Raw genomic sequence first — 16,235 nt, 5'->3', positions numbered from 1 at the left:
TGAACGTACATACAATGGCGTGGAAATGAAAGGAGATCCTCCCGACAAGAGTTGTCTAACGAGCGTACCTACTAAACTCATCGGACCAGTTTTTTTTTTAATATTTAGCGTTAACACAAAACAGTTAACGCTAAAAACGGTAACCGTTACTGCGAATCAAAGGCTTTTTAAAATGCATCGCAGTAATCGGACACTGCGTTGCATCAATTGCACGATGAATGAACCATAAAGAACCCGACAAAATCTCCCAACGATGACAGTTTAACCGAAAAATATATCAATTATCTTTTTTTATATTTATATTTTAACATGGTGTCACATTGCAGGTTGCCCCAAAGTGACACCTATTGTATTAAACTTGTATATATATATATATATATATATATATATATATATAAATAAATTAATCTAATATATAATTTTGAAAGAGACTTTGTGAGTTTTAATGTATGTATGTAAGGTTTGGGTGGTAGAATTAAGAAAAAACCTGTATATATATTGTTTGCTATCAATATTTCCTCTTGGAAAATAGTGCCACGAGCATTTAGCGCCATCTACTGAAAATTAATTTAGTTAATAAATTAATTTTTCTATTGTTGTTTTTACTTATAATACATCCGATGCAATTTTCATCGGGTCTATCACTATCACTAGTGGATTATAAATTTGAAATTATATTCAAATAGTAGGTAGGATGGTTTTGCCAATTTGGTAAGGAGCCGTCACAACAATGAAACCAGATAAATTGGCAAACTCTAATAGGACGCGGTTGACTTGGGAGTTACAAATATCTAAGTCTAACCAGCAGCCCTGTAGAAATACTCGGAATAAACAACTTTCAATCGATGTTAACCCATGACAGGTGATAGCATTAACGCAACCACTTTGGGTACTTTGGGTACCATTTGGGCCTACTCCATGCCCTTCCACACTCCATACTTCATCGCGATTAGCAGTTTTATACGCTAAGCTCGAATAACTAGATAAATCGACCAGCATAGCTCGGAAGAATAAATGTTCAAGAAAACGGAACTACTCCAGAAAATTTTGTATTAGGGCACCTCGATCCCTTCCAATAACCGTCTTAAGTACTATAGCAGATCGTATGTATTATATATCAAATTAAAAAACATCGTTATTTTATTGTATTCAACAATTTTCATAAAGCTTTCTTCTATAAACATACCAGAATATAAAATTAGAAATACGAAAATGATACGAAAGTTGATCGTCAACAGGCACTAGTATTGTAATTTAATATATAATTTCGAATGAAACTTTTTTGTATTTGTTTGTTTGGGTCGTAGATTCTGTGACGTTCAATTTAATAAAAAAAAACAAATGAATATTCAAATAGAATAAAACTATTCAAATAAATGTAATCAAATGTTTACTAGATTAGCCTTGTTTAAGCGGTTTAAATTACAAATACCGAGCGAAGCCGGGTAAAAACACTAGTACTTATGTATTATTATAACAAGCAACGACAAATGTATGTAGAGCGTTGGTTATATAATTTTTAAGTTCACCCATGAGTGCAGGTGGAAGTTTGGGCGAAAATGTTAGGGTCAATGGAGTATCCATGCTTGGGGGAGAGTTTGGCCTTTCGTTAAAATGTCAGGTGTTTGGAACACCTGCTTTCGTTTCGAGAACGAAAATAAAACCGTACTACGGCACAATTTTAAAAAGTTCCATAGTAGTTCGTTTCACACTAGGAAGCTAGACTCCTCAAGTTCAAACGTGAAAAGTTTTGGGTATGATTTGCACACTTTAAAACGAGCACAGAAACATCGCCGATCGAGCATTTGTATAACAATAATTATTACATTCAAGCAGGTATCCGTTGCTTGACAATCGGAAAACTTTTAACGACCATAAGCAATGAAAAAAAAAATAAGCATATGAAAGTTGTCGACATAATGCACACACGTACGTATCCGGGATTGGGTCACACGAGCATCCGAGCGTATTTAGTACAGTATTAGCAAAAATAACAGCAAAACAGCAGATAGTCGTTATTGCGTGGGTGGTGGGTGCAGTGTAGCAAGTGATGTGACTTGCAGACGTCACAGACCACACAAAATTAGCGGGACGGATTATCACCTTAAGCAGGTGGTGTTTGGTTGATACCAAATGCAAAATTAGATGGGTCAGATTATCTGGGAGCAGGTTATCTGCTTGCATGGCGAATACATTGATGATAAAATCGAATCAGCACGTAGGTACACATGTTTACATGTAAACAGTAAGTGATTGGCAATTGGAAATGAATGGGAATATGGGTCGATATATTTGGTAACTCAAAAGCAGTTGTCCAAATATTGACGATCGCATCCTTTCAGCTCAGTCTCGTTCCCACACAAGAACAATCAATTTGGTCACTCCTTCAATTGAAGCAGTATATGTAGCTTCTTCCCACCTCTTTTAAGTATGATGTATTTATAACTCACAAACGGCAAATCTCTTAAATACTTTTTAACTGATTGACTTATTGAAACATATCTTGGCAGAGTTACAGAGAGATCTGATAATTTTAGCAAAATTCTTACTTCTTCTGAGAGGTCATTAATTTCCATTCATGAATTTCCAAGGACGTAAAAATCGCATTTCTTGAAAATCGAAATTGATCACGAACGTATGGCGTGTAAATGACTGATAAAGTGTCAGTGTATTTTAAGATTATACGAATCTGTAACTAGACAATAAAATGATAAAACGAAAAAGGACTTTCTAAATACATAAGAGCGATACCCATATTAATTATTAAGGCGCAGAAACACATAATTGTACGGCACGGTATGCTAAGGTGGACTCCAGCTGTAAATGGGCGTGTCTTATGACTAGTGGCCGGATCCACAGCGCGCCGTTTATTGTTCAATTTTTGTAAATGCTATTGTTCAATTGTTGTAAAAGGTTCGCCCAACCTTTATTTTTGTACTGTAGCTTTGTAAATAGAGCCAAACCTCCCCGATTCCTGGAAAAAGCACGGTCTCTATCCGCAGTCTACTTATGACTAGAGGTAGGATAGTCACAGTGCTATCCATTGTTCGGCAAACCTTTAACAATGCATTTACAACCTTTGAACAATACACGGCCCCTTCAGGCTCCGGTGACTACTTATGACATTGTTAATTCGTAACAACTAGGGATTGCAATTTACCGTTGAATTTCATAAACCGGTAAACGGTAAATTATCTTTGCTCCTACCGGTATACCGGTAAATGAAAAATTGTGTTTGGTTACTTTTCCTAAAAACTTTAATCTAGATTGAATCGTAAATAGTTCAAAATAAATCTCAGGTGAATAATTTCATATAACGCATTAAAGTGAATTCGTAATAATAAATAAATTTTATTTTAACAAATCATATTTATTTATTTAAAGTTTGGACCATTTGAAAGTTTCGATCATAATCGAAAAAACCGTCTGATCGCATTTATTACGATGTGGTTGGTCTGTGTTGCCAGTAAATTTATCAATTTGAAATCGCCACATTTAATACTGAAAATAAAAAATAATCCTAGACAACCCATTCGACAATACGACATTTACATTGATTTTTAACGTAATATTATGCAATAATATGCCTGTATATGCACTTAATTAGCGATAAAATAGTTAATAGCGAAATTAGGCCGATTTACCGGTAAATCAATATACCGGCATTGCAATCCCTAGTATAATCTTATTATTTCGATAAAAAATCACGGTCAAATTTATGTCAATACAAGGCAAATATATAACCAAAAACACTCCAAGGGGTGAGTTTTGATCTGGCATAGATCAGGCGTGCTAGCGTTTTTACATGTGGAAAAAAAAACGTGCTGCGTACCACTGTGTCTGCGCCCTTATCTAATATATAATTTCGTTTTGTTTGTTTGTTTGGGTCGTAGATTCCGTGACGTTCAATGAATATTCAAATAAATTTAAATAAAATAAAACTATTCAAATAAATGTAATAAAATGTTTACTTATTGATTGGCCATGTTTAAGCGGTTTATATTACAAATACCGAGCGAAGCCGGGTAAAAACACTAGTGCTATGATAAGCTAAAAATGTTGTTCCAATTGTAATTAAGTGTCCCAAGAATTCTCGCCATTCATTCTTGAGAACAATGACAGGATGCATTAGGATGCTATCACTCACATCGCATCCATAACTGCATATATGTACATATGTATGTATAACAAATTTATTTATGTATTATTTTTTATGTACAACGGGACTATTTTTGAAATACCGATAAAATGACACACATATGGAACGATAGTCTTCCAAATGTTATCGATCGTAGAAATGGATGACAACTTCAATGATAAATCCGATTAATTTCAAATCCGAGAATCATTTGTCTAACAAAAAGATCTGTGGTCGAATGAAAGTGATGACCTTCTGAGTATTTGAAATACTTGCAAATTTAGGTACTACCTACTACTTAATCATTACGAGCGACATAACTTCGCGTTAAATTGTCCAACTAATTGGGAAGACTGTTATTTATTTAATACTTGGGAAATGTGGCACAACCAATTGAAACTAATTTTATATTTTCCCTTGAGAAAATATAAAAGAAGCCGTTATCGGGTTGCCCCTGAGCGACATCTATGGTATTGTAACGTCGGGACATTGTGGGGATTAGCCACCGCCTAAAGTGCATTCGGGGGCTAACAATGGAAACCCCCGAATTGGCCTAGCGGGCCTCTTAAGTGGTTGGTAGAATTCCTAGAACAAACGGATCGGGGAAGCTGTAGTGAGCGATCTTCCTTTTTTAATGAGGTACTTAGGCCATATCAGGTCAGTCTGGAACGAGCGCTGGCTGCGCGCGGACCACCTGGATCAGTCAATAAATGCTGTGAAGCGACTTTGGCCTTTCATTTGGATCCTCCACCCACCCCTACGCAACAGTATTAAACTCGTACATATATTTTATTTCAATTAATCATCCACACTCGCCGAACAGATTGCTCCAACGCGGCGAGTGTGCTAAACAAATTAAGACTCGAGAAATTATATATTAAATATATAATTATTACATACATATAACACGTGTAAATCGAAACAACATCTGACATCTATGGTCAGACATTACAAACATCGTAAACAATACGATCAATAACATTTTTCATGTAACAATATGAATTTTAACATTCAATAATCATCCACAGAGACATCTATGGAGAGAAATCTGGCGAAACCTGAGATATAACAATAATTCAAGGTTTGCAATGGAAAATTGGATAGGAAAAGCAGAAAAATTGGCAAATTTTGATAAGAAACGATCGACTCGACAAACCAACAAGTCTGGCCAACAACGAGACTCTAGTGGGAATCGAACCCGTGACACCTTGCACGAAATAATACAACACTCACCACTAGACCACGCTGCTGGTTTCATAAATTTTGAAATCATATTCAAATAGTGATGACATAATGGGTAGGATGGTTTTTGCCAATTCGATGAGGAATCATTTCCACAATGAAATCGGATAAATTAGCAAACTTTGATAGGAAACGATCGACTTTTGAGTCACAAATATCCAAGTCTGACCAGCAGCACTACAGATAATACTCGGAATAAATTCTTTTCAATCGAAGTCAACTCACGGGAATGAACCGGGTAACTTCTCGCTGGTTAGCATTAACTCAACCACCAAGCTACGCTGCTGGCTAATTAAAGGTGGTTAGTTAAAATTCCAAAAATACACTTATAAACAGTTTCCTGGACGGAACCGGGCGCTTTGGGTTAATAAATTACAAAAATTGAAAATAATAGCGTTCCATTACACCGATGATGGTACGTCTCGCACCAATTTACCGTAGAATGCCTGAATCACCCATTGGAAACAATTGCCTCAATGACAGTAAACATAAAATGTTGCGTGTGATGTGTTACCATATATACTAAAAGAAAATACTACAACCGTCGCTCGCCTAATAGAAAAACTTCCAAATCGATCTGAATACAAAACCATTTTTATTATAGTTCCAAGACCACCTATGTACATTACTTACGTAAGTTTAAAATAACACCCAACTTAATTGATAGATTAGATTAGATTGAATTAGAAACAGAACACAGATTAGATTGAAACAGTCGAGACCATCGACAGAGTAATAAATAAAAAGGTACATACCAACAGGTTATCCATGGAGTGAAATCCACACATGACGTATCCCAACATTCCCGACATCTTATACAGTCAATGGTTACAACAACAACGACGAAAAAAAATCACTTCATTTAAGTTCAAACGGCATATGTTTCAACGCATATCAATTGCATATGTTTACTCGTGCTAATTGAGACGGTTTGTCCGTGACAGTTCACGGCTTATCCCGCCGCCGGAGATGCTCATAGGCAAGGAGACATCCGACGTCTGCAAGCCGGTCGGCCTCCGGACATCGGGTCGAATTATTGCTTTATTAGAGTTAATTGGATATAACAACCGAATCGACGGTGACATTCGACAATTGCCCAGAGCACAGAACCTGAATACAAATGGGACCCAATCAAGACGAACAATCACAAATTAAGCCGCGCACATATAAAGTCTTCAGGTATGTATCGAGAACGGGTTCTATTTTAGTGCAACTTTTCACTGCAGATGCAATGCACACGGTTTAGACGAATACAATGCATCCTTCTCGGCTATCTACTCGACACTGTGGTCTGTTTTAATAGACAGTGTAATAATCAACGCCGAAGCGTATCACAATTTGATTAACATGCAATGTTATTATTGTGTGGTGTAGAGGAAAAAACCAATTTCACTTTCGAGTACCGTCGGCGCAACTGTGGGTGAATGTTGGCCGGTTAGTTACATGTGTGTCGATTTGATATATTATATATGAAATGATTGGTGATGTTGCAAAAATAAAAATTCGATAAGATAAATAATAATTGATCTGTTTTGGAACATTTATTCGATAAGATGGTAAATTTCGAAGAAATTTTCGATTGCGTTATTGACGAATGTTTGATAATATTTTCAAGTGCTTTTTTTTCGTTATAGGTATTTTATTATATACGAGTATTTTTACCTGGCTGCGCTCGGTATTTGTAATATAAACCACTTAAACATGGCCAATCTAATAGAAAACATGTTATTAAATTTATTTGACTAGTTTTATTTATTTGAATATTCATTTTTTTTTGATTAAATTGAACGTCACGGATTTTACGAACCAAACAAACATACATACATACAAAGTCTCTTTCGAAATTACATATATATTAGATAAATAATTTTACTTAATTTCTTTGAAATATAATATATAATATATGATAGTCGATAAATATTAAGTGGTTCTCAAGTGTGGCCACTAGACCATTTTGCTGTGGCCACCAACCCATGAAAAGAATAAGAGTGGGAATTGCCTATATGTACTTTTGAATGAAATCTTAAAGGAAGCGGAATAAAATTCGGATGTAACCATCCCATGACTTAATCTATGTATGTATTTGAGGAATATAAGTAGAGTAAAAGTACTATTTCCGGTTGAGGTAAGGATATTTAAAAAATATTAGGGTACAAAATTTATAGTTACTATTACATACAAAAGTCTGTCCATGTAACCTTCACAATGAGGAGGGAGACTTGTCCTCCAATAAAGCTGAACAATGCAGTGATCCCGCACGCAGGCAGAGAAGGCAAGATACCTGGACCGCAGGTTGACCTGGAGGAAGCACATCTGGACAAAAAGGAAGCAGCTAAACTCCGGCAACACTACTGGCTAATTGGAAGGAGTTCAAAACTGACCATGGAGAACGAACTTTTGGTTTATAAGGCCATCCTCAAACCAATATGGATGTACGGCATACAGCTATGGGGGTCAGCGAATAAAACGAACGTCGAAATAATCCAAAGGTTCCAGAACAAAATCTTGAGAATTACACTGGACGCCTCCTGGTTTGTCCCGAACGACATAATCCACTCAGATACGAGGACGGCAACGGTCATCGAAGAGTCAAGCTCTGCGGTCTCAAAATATAAAGAAAGGCTTAGGAACCACCCCAACAGTCTGGCCAGGGAGTTATTAGATAACAAGCCAATAAAAAGACTCAAGAGAGGTGATCCCTTGGACCAGTAACAGAGAGTGAATTGCCAATGGGCATTTCACCCACAAGCTAGGGGATAAGAAAGGGAAGAAGAAATGCGCCGAATGTCCCGAGGAGGAAAGATAGCTGCATGTACATAAATTGGAAAAAAAAAACTATTACATGTAAAAGTACATAAATAATGTAAAAATTTCAGTCTGATTTCTTTAGCAGTTTGGGAGATAATTGAGTTCAAAAACTTAAAAAATAGGAGAGGTACCATTTCCGTACCATTACCAAAAAAAAACACCTATAAGGAGAGGTACCATTTCCGGCCAATTTAAAAATTTGAAAAAAATTTACGTCGTATCAATAACAATTTCAGTAACTGACACTAAGTTTCAGTCCGATGGGACTAACGGTGTTCAAAACATCCCCAATATACACAGACACAAACACATTTTTTGTAGATCACGTGAAAACGTGATCAGTGACTGATCAGTTCGAATCAGTCAAAATCTCGAGTTCGAATTTTCGCATGATCACAAAACCTCATCTACATATTCTAAATAGTATAAAATAAAATTATGTGCAGCGCATGCTTTTTCTTTCATAACACTGAGCAACAAAAAAATAACGTTTTTTACTTACTGGAGCGGAGACTAATCAACTTTAACTAAGTTTGACCCACTGAATTCGAATATGACAATGATTTTCATTGGTTATTTTTCGTATATGGAGATGTGAGCGTTAAAAAAAATGCGCAGTCTTTACAGATTTTTGGCTTTTATAGTCCTTAGCTCAAAATCTATTATCGCTGTGACATATTGGAATCAACAGTCGGATGTTTTTCTGTTGATTTTGATTTTTTATTGTGAAAAATACAAACCAAACCATTTAAAATACTTAATAATTAATTATCTAAATATCAATATAATATATTAAAAGTATATTTGATAAATTTAGATTTTTGAAATGTGCATGAAGTTAAAAAAAAAAATGTTATATTGAATTGGCTGTATAATTTTATATTTAACCGACTCTGATAAAATTTTTTGGGTTCGATTGACCATATATCATTTTAAGCAAACATACTTGAAACTGTGGCTTAACCATTCAGATAACAATTTTATTTTTGATCTTCCAATGTCGCCGATAACGTCCTTGATAATCTATGAATTACCTTGAGTGGCATCTCAAGTGTTAAGATAAGTCTTTTTTTGATTAGTTTGTATTTTTCACATTTATGGATTTGCGAGAATATCTGAATTTCTTAAAAATTCAATATTCCTCACAATAATATAGCATGAAAAATTCAAATAACACCTTTAGTACTACATATGTAGATGCAAATTCTTTCACCAATCATCCATGAGATACATATAACATGAGAACAATAAATTCCCTCCAATACGTACATATGTTTAACCCTTTGCCTGCGGCAATAAATATAGCGAACAAGCCCTGTACGCGCCGCGACACCTTTTTCGCGAATTTGGCAATCGAGTTTTCGACCTTAAATACAGATTTTAATATTTACTCAAGTAACCAGATATGTTAATTAACACATAAAGTATTATTTTAAACAATAAAATACATAATACATCTCGTAGTTTTGGCTTAATTGTCAAATAATCATTCTTCATACAATTGAGACGTATCGTATAGCCATTGTTCAACAGACGTGACGTCAAATAAACGAGGTTTCAGTATGATTGCACAAAAAACTAATTTTGACTGGTATATATTCATTTTAAGCAAATTGAATAGATGGCATTCAACTCTCAGTAATATATTCAACCAATTTTGAACCTTAAAACAGTTGAAATAGGCGCACATAAGGTTCGTGCAAATCCCGTGCAAAGTTCAGAAATTCTATGGAAGACAGCCGTGCTACAGACTTGTCGCCCAAAGCTTCCATAGAAGACGGCCGCGGGCAAACGGTTAAAATGATATTTGAATTGCCAATAAACTACTCGAAAGCTCAGATTGTGTCTGGAGAAAAAAATGTTATCGAGGAAAGACAAGATCAGTTGTATCAAAACTTAACACACATCTATATAAATGGCAGCATTAAGTAAAATATATTACTCACCATGAAATAGTCTTTAGTATGGCACTCTCGCAGATCAGGTTCGCTGGCGGTCCCTTCGAGGTGTCCCCAAGATCCCTTGGAACGATCATACCTCGACTTGCAGATATCTTCTACGCTGGCACTGGGACGCGGGGCATCGAACACCTTCGGGCTAAGTTTGCGATCGAGGAAAGCCTCTTTGGAGCACGTTTTCGACGACGCCTTCTGCGACAAATGTTTCGACTCGTCACCGTCTAAAGTCTTATGCTTGTTGGCGAACATAGACGGCCTCTTCGCCTTTTTGCTCTTCATTTTGACGATACTAGCCGGATGCACGAACAAGTGACTGTCTCCGTCGGTGCACTTCGCTTGAACGTGCGACGTATCTTTGATTTTGGACTTCTTCAAGCCGAAGATGAGTATATCGTCGACGGACGTTTGCAACTTGCGAGATTTCGTTTTTAATTTTGAAGAATTCGTAATTATTTCGTCGTGGCTCTTAGAGCTGTACATTGATATGTTGTCGATAGACATATTTTTGCTCTTCTTCTCGTTCATTTCGTGACTCTTCGATGACGTGACGCTCATGTTATCGTACGAACAACTGGGATACGATAACTTTTTCGTCGCCGAATTATCTAAATAATCCGATTTCCCTCGAGGCACATCTACAGCTCTTTCGGAATAATAAGCTATGTGATTTCCGTTCATTTGAGAGTTTTCAATCCAATTGTACTTATCTTTCTTTTTATTATAGCATCTCTTAGCATTGGATATGTTCTCGTTGAGCATATTGTTCTCATCCGGGTAGATGATTTCATAATGATGCTCTTCGAAGCAGGTCGGCCCGTCTGAATACACCGGATCGTAATGTGGAGATTCTTCGACACATTCATTATTGTTCCGTAGAAACTCTTGACCTTTTACAGTCAGTTTACAAACGTCCGACTTGTTCACTTGATTTTGTTTGTAAATATCAGGCATCGCTCTCACAGTTAGTTTATTCTTCGGATGCTTTTCATCACCGGTTACCGAGTATGAATAAGATATTGAATTTTTCATTGAAGCACTGTCTGATTTGTGCATTTCCGAAGACTCACCGACTGAGCTTTTGGCCAGGTATATGTTCGGAGTCGTCATCTGACTGGGAATGTTACCCAATAGAATTGGATCCATGTGATTGAGGGGTCTACCCTGTCCGCCGAAGCCTTCTACGACGGGTGTCGTGTTGGATAGAAATTGCCTGTCCATATCGACATCTAATCCGACGACTCCTGCAGGTCGACTACCTTCACGCAACGGTAATATTTTGCCTTCCCTCGCGTTGAAAACCGAACCTGCATACGGTGCGTTTATGTTGAAATTATTCTGTACAGGATTTGGAAAGTCGACGACTAAAATTCTATCGGAAATGTTTTGGCAATCGTTGTGGAATCCGATTCCAGAATCGCTATTACTTGAAGTTGTTGTGATTTCGCTGTGGTTACTCGGCTGTGGGGAGTTGGCCACTACTCCGTTGACCACCGGTTGTCCTGCGTCAGATTCCTGTCTGTTTAATACTTCCGCTGGAATTGGAGGATTTTGATATTCGTTACATTCGTTGTGAATGTTCAGATTTGCGTTATTGATTCTGTTGGTCATTTTAAAATCGTGAAACAATTTCGGCCGGTTGATTTTCCTCACAAAGTTGGAATTCCTCGGACTTCTCGAATGCCGATCTAAATTCGAAAGCCTAGAAATATTTTCAATGTTACATTTTCCGGAAAAACCGTTGGGCGGTTTCAACGAGTACATGATTCTAATGATATTTACAATGTACTCGGAATTGTTGGGAAACTCTAAGCACACGCCGGTGACGGGATCTACGGTGCAGTTGATTTTGAATGTCTCCGCTTTCTTCGCATGCATTTGATGCTCCACTATTTGCGTGTCGATCATGAACACGTGACAGCTGTTCGAAATGGCTATATCGCAATCGTTCTGAGAGTTACCCTGGAAGCCGTCGTTTTGTTTTCTAGATCCGTCGTATTCGCCGAATTCGATCGGGTAACTCGCACTGGTGACCAGCCCGAAGAATCTATAATCGCTTTCGGAACTGCAACTGACATAGTTGATTCTTTTAGCGGGATACTCGGCTAATAGTTCTCCGGAACCGTTCCGAAGCGTCATGCGCGACGGTAAAATTGTCATCAAAACAGTGATGGGATTTCTTTTTTCTTGTCTCATTTTTCGGATGCAACTACGAACGGTTTGTAATTTTGAACTCGTAGCTATCTGTTTTGGCATTTCAATGGTACCGAGATATCCGACAATTGCACGGCATTCTAAAGGAGACTGCTTTTCCATAATTTTAGACAACGGTTCTAATTTACTTTCAGTAACATTTGTCGGTCTATGAATGTCTTCTTTGTTGTTAATATCGCTTGGTATTTTAGTCGAGCTTTGAATGGGTATTTTAATATCTGAAAAACAAAAATAAAATCAAATTGCCTTCATATACTTAAGTATGTAACAAAATATATTTTAAAATATATACTGTACCTAAATCTACTTGATTTCCGCTAGGTTCTTCGAACATGGCACCAGTTTTTAAATCTCTAATGACTTTAATGGCCCGAACTTGTTCGATGCCCGGATTCACCATGGCACTTACATTATTAATATCATTAGTGTTGCTAATGCTAGTATTTAAAATTACGCAATGAGACGACGACGGTAGATTCGATTTTGCAGACATTTCGTCCTTTGACGTATTTCCATTCATGGTCGATTTAAACTCCCTGTTCATGTTTTCATGATCGATTATGATATTGTTGGCCGTTTTAATCGCATTTTGAGTATAATTCGAGATTCGTCCCATTCGATGCATTCGAGATTTGTTTCCGTGGGTATATTTGGGTCTCCGGTTGCCGTAAGCCGATCTGTTGTTGATAATGTCGTCGTCGGAGCTGTCTGAAAAATAGTTCTCGGCTATGGCCATTTTTATAATTCCAACGGAGTTTCCAATCAGTTGTACTACAGCATCGTGCGGAAGCTTGGAGACGTTGAGGCCGTTGACCGATATCAGAAAATCACCAGCTCGTAATCCAGCAGCGTCGGCAGGTGAATCGGCCACAATGCAGGATAGTATGCAAGGTTGCTGCCCTGATATTGTGAAGCCGAAGCCGTTTTGACCTCTGCTGATTTCGACTGTTCTGACTCCATAGTTGGGTCTTTTTTTCCGTCTTCTGTGCGGATGCATTTTGAATTATCTGAAATTTGAAATGTAAAACATGTTAATGTTAATAGCTGATCAGATGGACATCAACATATTTAGTATAACCTTTAGTCAGTTTATAAGATTCATTAAAAATATTGTTTTTTCATAATATTGTTGCGTAGCGGTGGGTGGAGGATCCAAGTAAAAGGCCAAAGGGTACTTCCCTATTCTTTAGGCATGTACCCGGATATGTATTCCCACGACACTCAGTCCCACGGTATCGGTCACTTCTGAGCCAATTCGGTGGCCATTGTTTAGCCTACTTGCACTTAGTCTAGAGATAATCCTTGAAACCAATTATAACGGTCACACAGTCTCTGGGATACTACTTGGCCTAATCCGATTGCACTTACTCGGCGGTGTACGTAACAGTATTATGATTTTACTGTGTATTTTTTTTCATTTATATGATCTATGTTTTTTGTCATATAAGTATGTCATATAATGAAACCGCATATTATTATTTTTCACTACTTTTTCTATTGATATTGTTTTCTTTTATTGTTAATTTTTATATTATACGATTTATATTATATGATTTACTTAAATGGGTTTTTGTTAATGTTAATAGCTGATCAGACAGACATCGACATATTTAGTATAACTTTTAGTCGGTTTACAAGATCCATTAAAAATATTGTTTTTCCATTAAAATTATGATTATACTATCTTTTTTTTCATTTATATGTTCTACATTTTTTGTCATATAAGTATGTCATATGATGAAACCGTATATTATTATTTTTCACTACTTTTTCTACTGATATTGTTTTCTTTTATTGTTAATTTTTATATTATATGTTTACTTAAATGGATTTTTGTTAATGTTAATAGCTGATCAGACAGACATCGACATATTTAGTATAACTTTTAGTCGGTTTATAAGATCCATTAAAAATATTGTTTTTCCATAATATTATGATTTCACTATGTATTTTATTTCATTTGTATGTTCTACATTTTTTGTCATATATGTAAGTATGTCGTATGATGAAACCGCATATTATTATTTTTCACTACTTTTTCTATTGATATTGTTTTCTTTTATTGTTAATTTTTATATTATATGTTTACTTAAATGGGTTTTGTACAAATAAATAATATACAAATTTCTTTACTTTATTCAAAACACAAAAAAAAAAACAAGCATTAAAAAGTTTTATATATTGATAAATATGTAATTGTAATTAAATTTAGAATATGAGTACATAAAACATTTTCGGAAAAACAACTGGTCAAAACGTCTAAGAAATTCGACTTGTTTGTAAACATAATGATATCGATAATAAAATATTTACAGAGAAATTATTATCTACAATCAATTTTCAATAAATCTTATCTAGTATTACCCAGAATTATCATTAAGTGTTTTGCATAGAAATTATACACATACTACTTGGAAATGATCAAAAAATACGTTTCGTAAACAGTTGACAGTACGTACATATTTACCAGAATTGTTGACAAGTACTTCAGTGAATTCGTTGTTTTATTTTTAGACTATGTGTTAATAAACTAAGGCAATAAGTGCGTTTAAATAAATCATCAGTGTCGCAAGTACACAAGCAAACGATATTTCTACACGAATGCACAAATTATAATAGAAACATTCCGAGACAAAGTTTCGCTCGAGATCGATGTGGCGAAAGTTTACGAGTCAAATTGACAGTGTAGTTTGTTTGAAAGGTGAGAGAATTCCTCTGTGATGATTCGGTGGAATGGAATGGAATGGAATGAAAGAGGTGAATAGCGACGAACCTAAGGAATGGTGTATGCGGGTGTTGTCGTTGTCGTTGTCGTTGTCGCAAAACAAGTTTTAGAAAGTTGGAGAGCGGCCGCCGCGGGCCAGCGGCAGGAATGCGACAGGGACGGGGGCGCCGCTGCAGCATCGGGGGCGCAGCCCTGTCTCGAGAGTGTCGGAGAGGCGAACACGCCAACTACGCCCCAACGGCCGTGGCCACAAGGGTCAGACTCGCCCACCCACAGCTGCTCTCGCTCTCTCGTCCTTCACTAGCTCTGCTCTCGTCCCCCTCACCCTTTCCCCCGCGGACAGCCACACAAACTTTTGCTGCTCTTCTTCTTCTTCGCTCCATTTGCACCCAAGTTCGCCTACTACGACCTATGTCTAGCATACTCGACTTTACGAAAAGCGGTTGTATGATTATTCCGCAAAAAGCGATCTCGCGCACGACAATAAAATCTCGATCACGGAATATCTGGAACCCGAATACTCCATTGAAATATTGTGCTAACGAGAACTCGAGTGCCCTATTCGTGATTTTTTGGAAACGATTATCGTGCGCGAGATCGCTTTTTGCGGAATAATCCATTTACCAGGAAAAGTACCAATTGTTTTGGAAATTACGACACTTATTTGGATTGTCCATAGAGCTCGGAAGTCGTTAAAAAAGTGATTCAGATTCCAATATGAAAATATCTAATTGAATTTTTTCCCAATTTTCATTTTCAAATATACAAAACAATTTCCAAGTTTGTATTTGAATAGGTTTTTGAGCTCTTTTTCCTATTATGCTGTACATTAACATTAGAATAATATAATAATGTTTATTTTGTATTTACCTTTTTCATTTGTTTTTTATATTTGTAAATTTCAATTTCTTCTTATATTCTATCTTATAACCTTTTCCAAATATTTTAATACTATAGTTTAATTATGCAATGTACTACATATTTTGTCATGCCTTTATTCTTTACTTTTTAATTTGTTTTCCTTATATTTATCTTTTTCATTTTTGTAAAAATCTATTATTGGACTCGGATGTTACATATATTATTTATTTACTTTTTGTTTTTTTTATACCTATCTCTGTACATCCTGTCTGTTGATTTTTCAATTTATAAA

General features: G+C 36.2%; 1 protein-coding gene across 1 annotated transcript in view; it reads right to left on the bottom strand.

Moving 5' to 3' along the window:
• loco (regulator of G protein signaling family member locomotion defects) overlaps positions 1-15,485 on the bottom strand; it is a 48,034-nt gene extending 32,549 nt beyond the window's left edge. The window contains exons 1-3 of the mRNA XM_077428915.1: positions 15,131-15,485; positions 12,655-13,364; positions 10,135-12,575 (exon numbers count right to left, since the gene is read on the bottom strand). Of these exons, the coding sequence (XP_077285041.1) occupies positions 10,135-12,575; positions 12,655-13,354 (3,141 nt within the window). The 5' untranslated portion in view covers positions 13,355-13,364; positions 15,131-15,485. The remainder of the gene's footprint in view (positions 1-10,134; positions 12,576-12,654; positions 13,365-15,130) is intronic.
• Between the last annotated feature and the right edge of the window lie 750 nt (positions 15,486-16,235).

Source organism: Arctopsyche grandis, chromosome 4 (genome assembly GCF_051622035.1).
Source record: "Arctopsyche grandis isolate Sample6627 chromosome 4, ASM5162203v2, whole genome shotgun sequence".
Lineage (NCBI taxonomy): Eukaryota > Metazoa > Arthropoda > Insecta > Trichoptera > Hydropsychidae > Arctopsyche > Arctopsyche grandis.
This window is presented reverse-complemented; position numbering and strand designations above follow the sequence as displayed.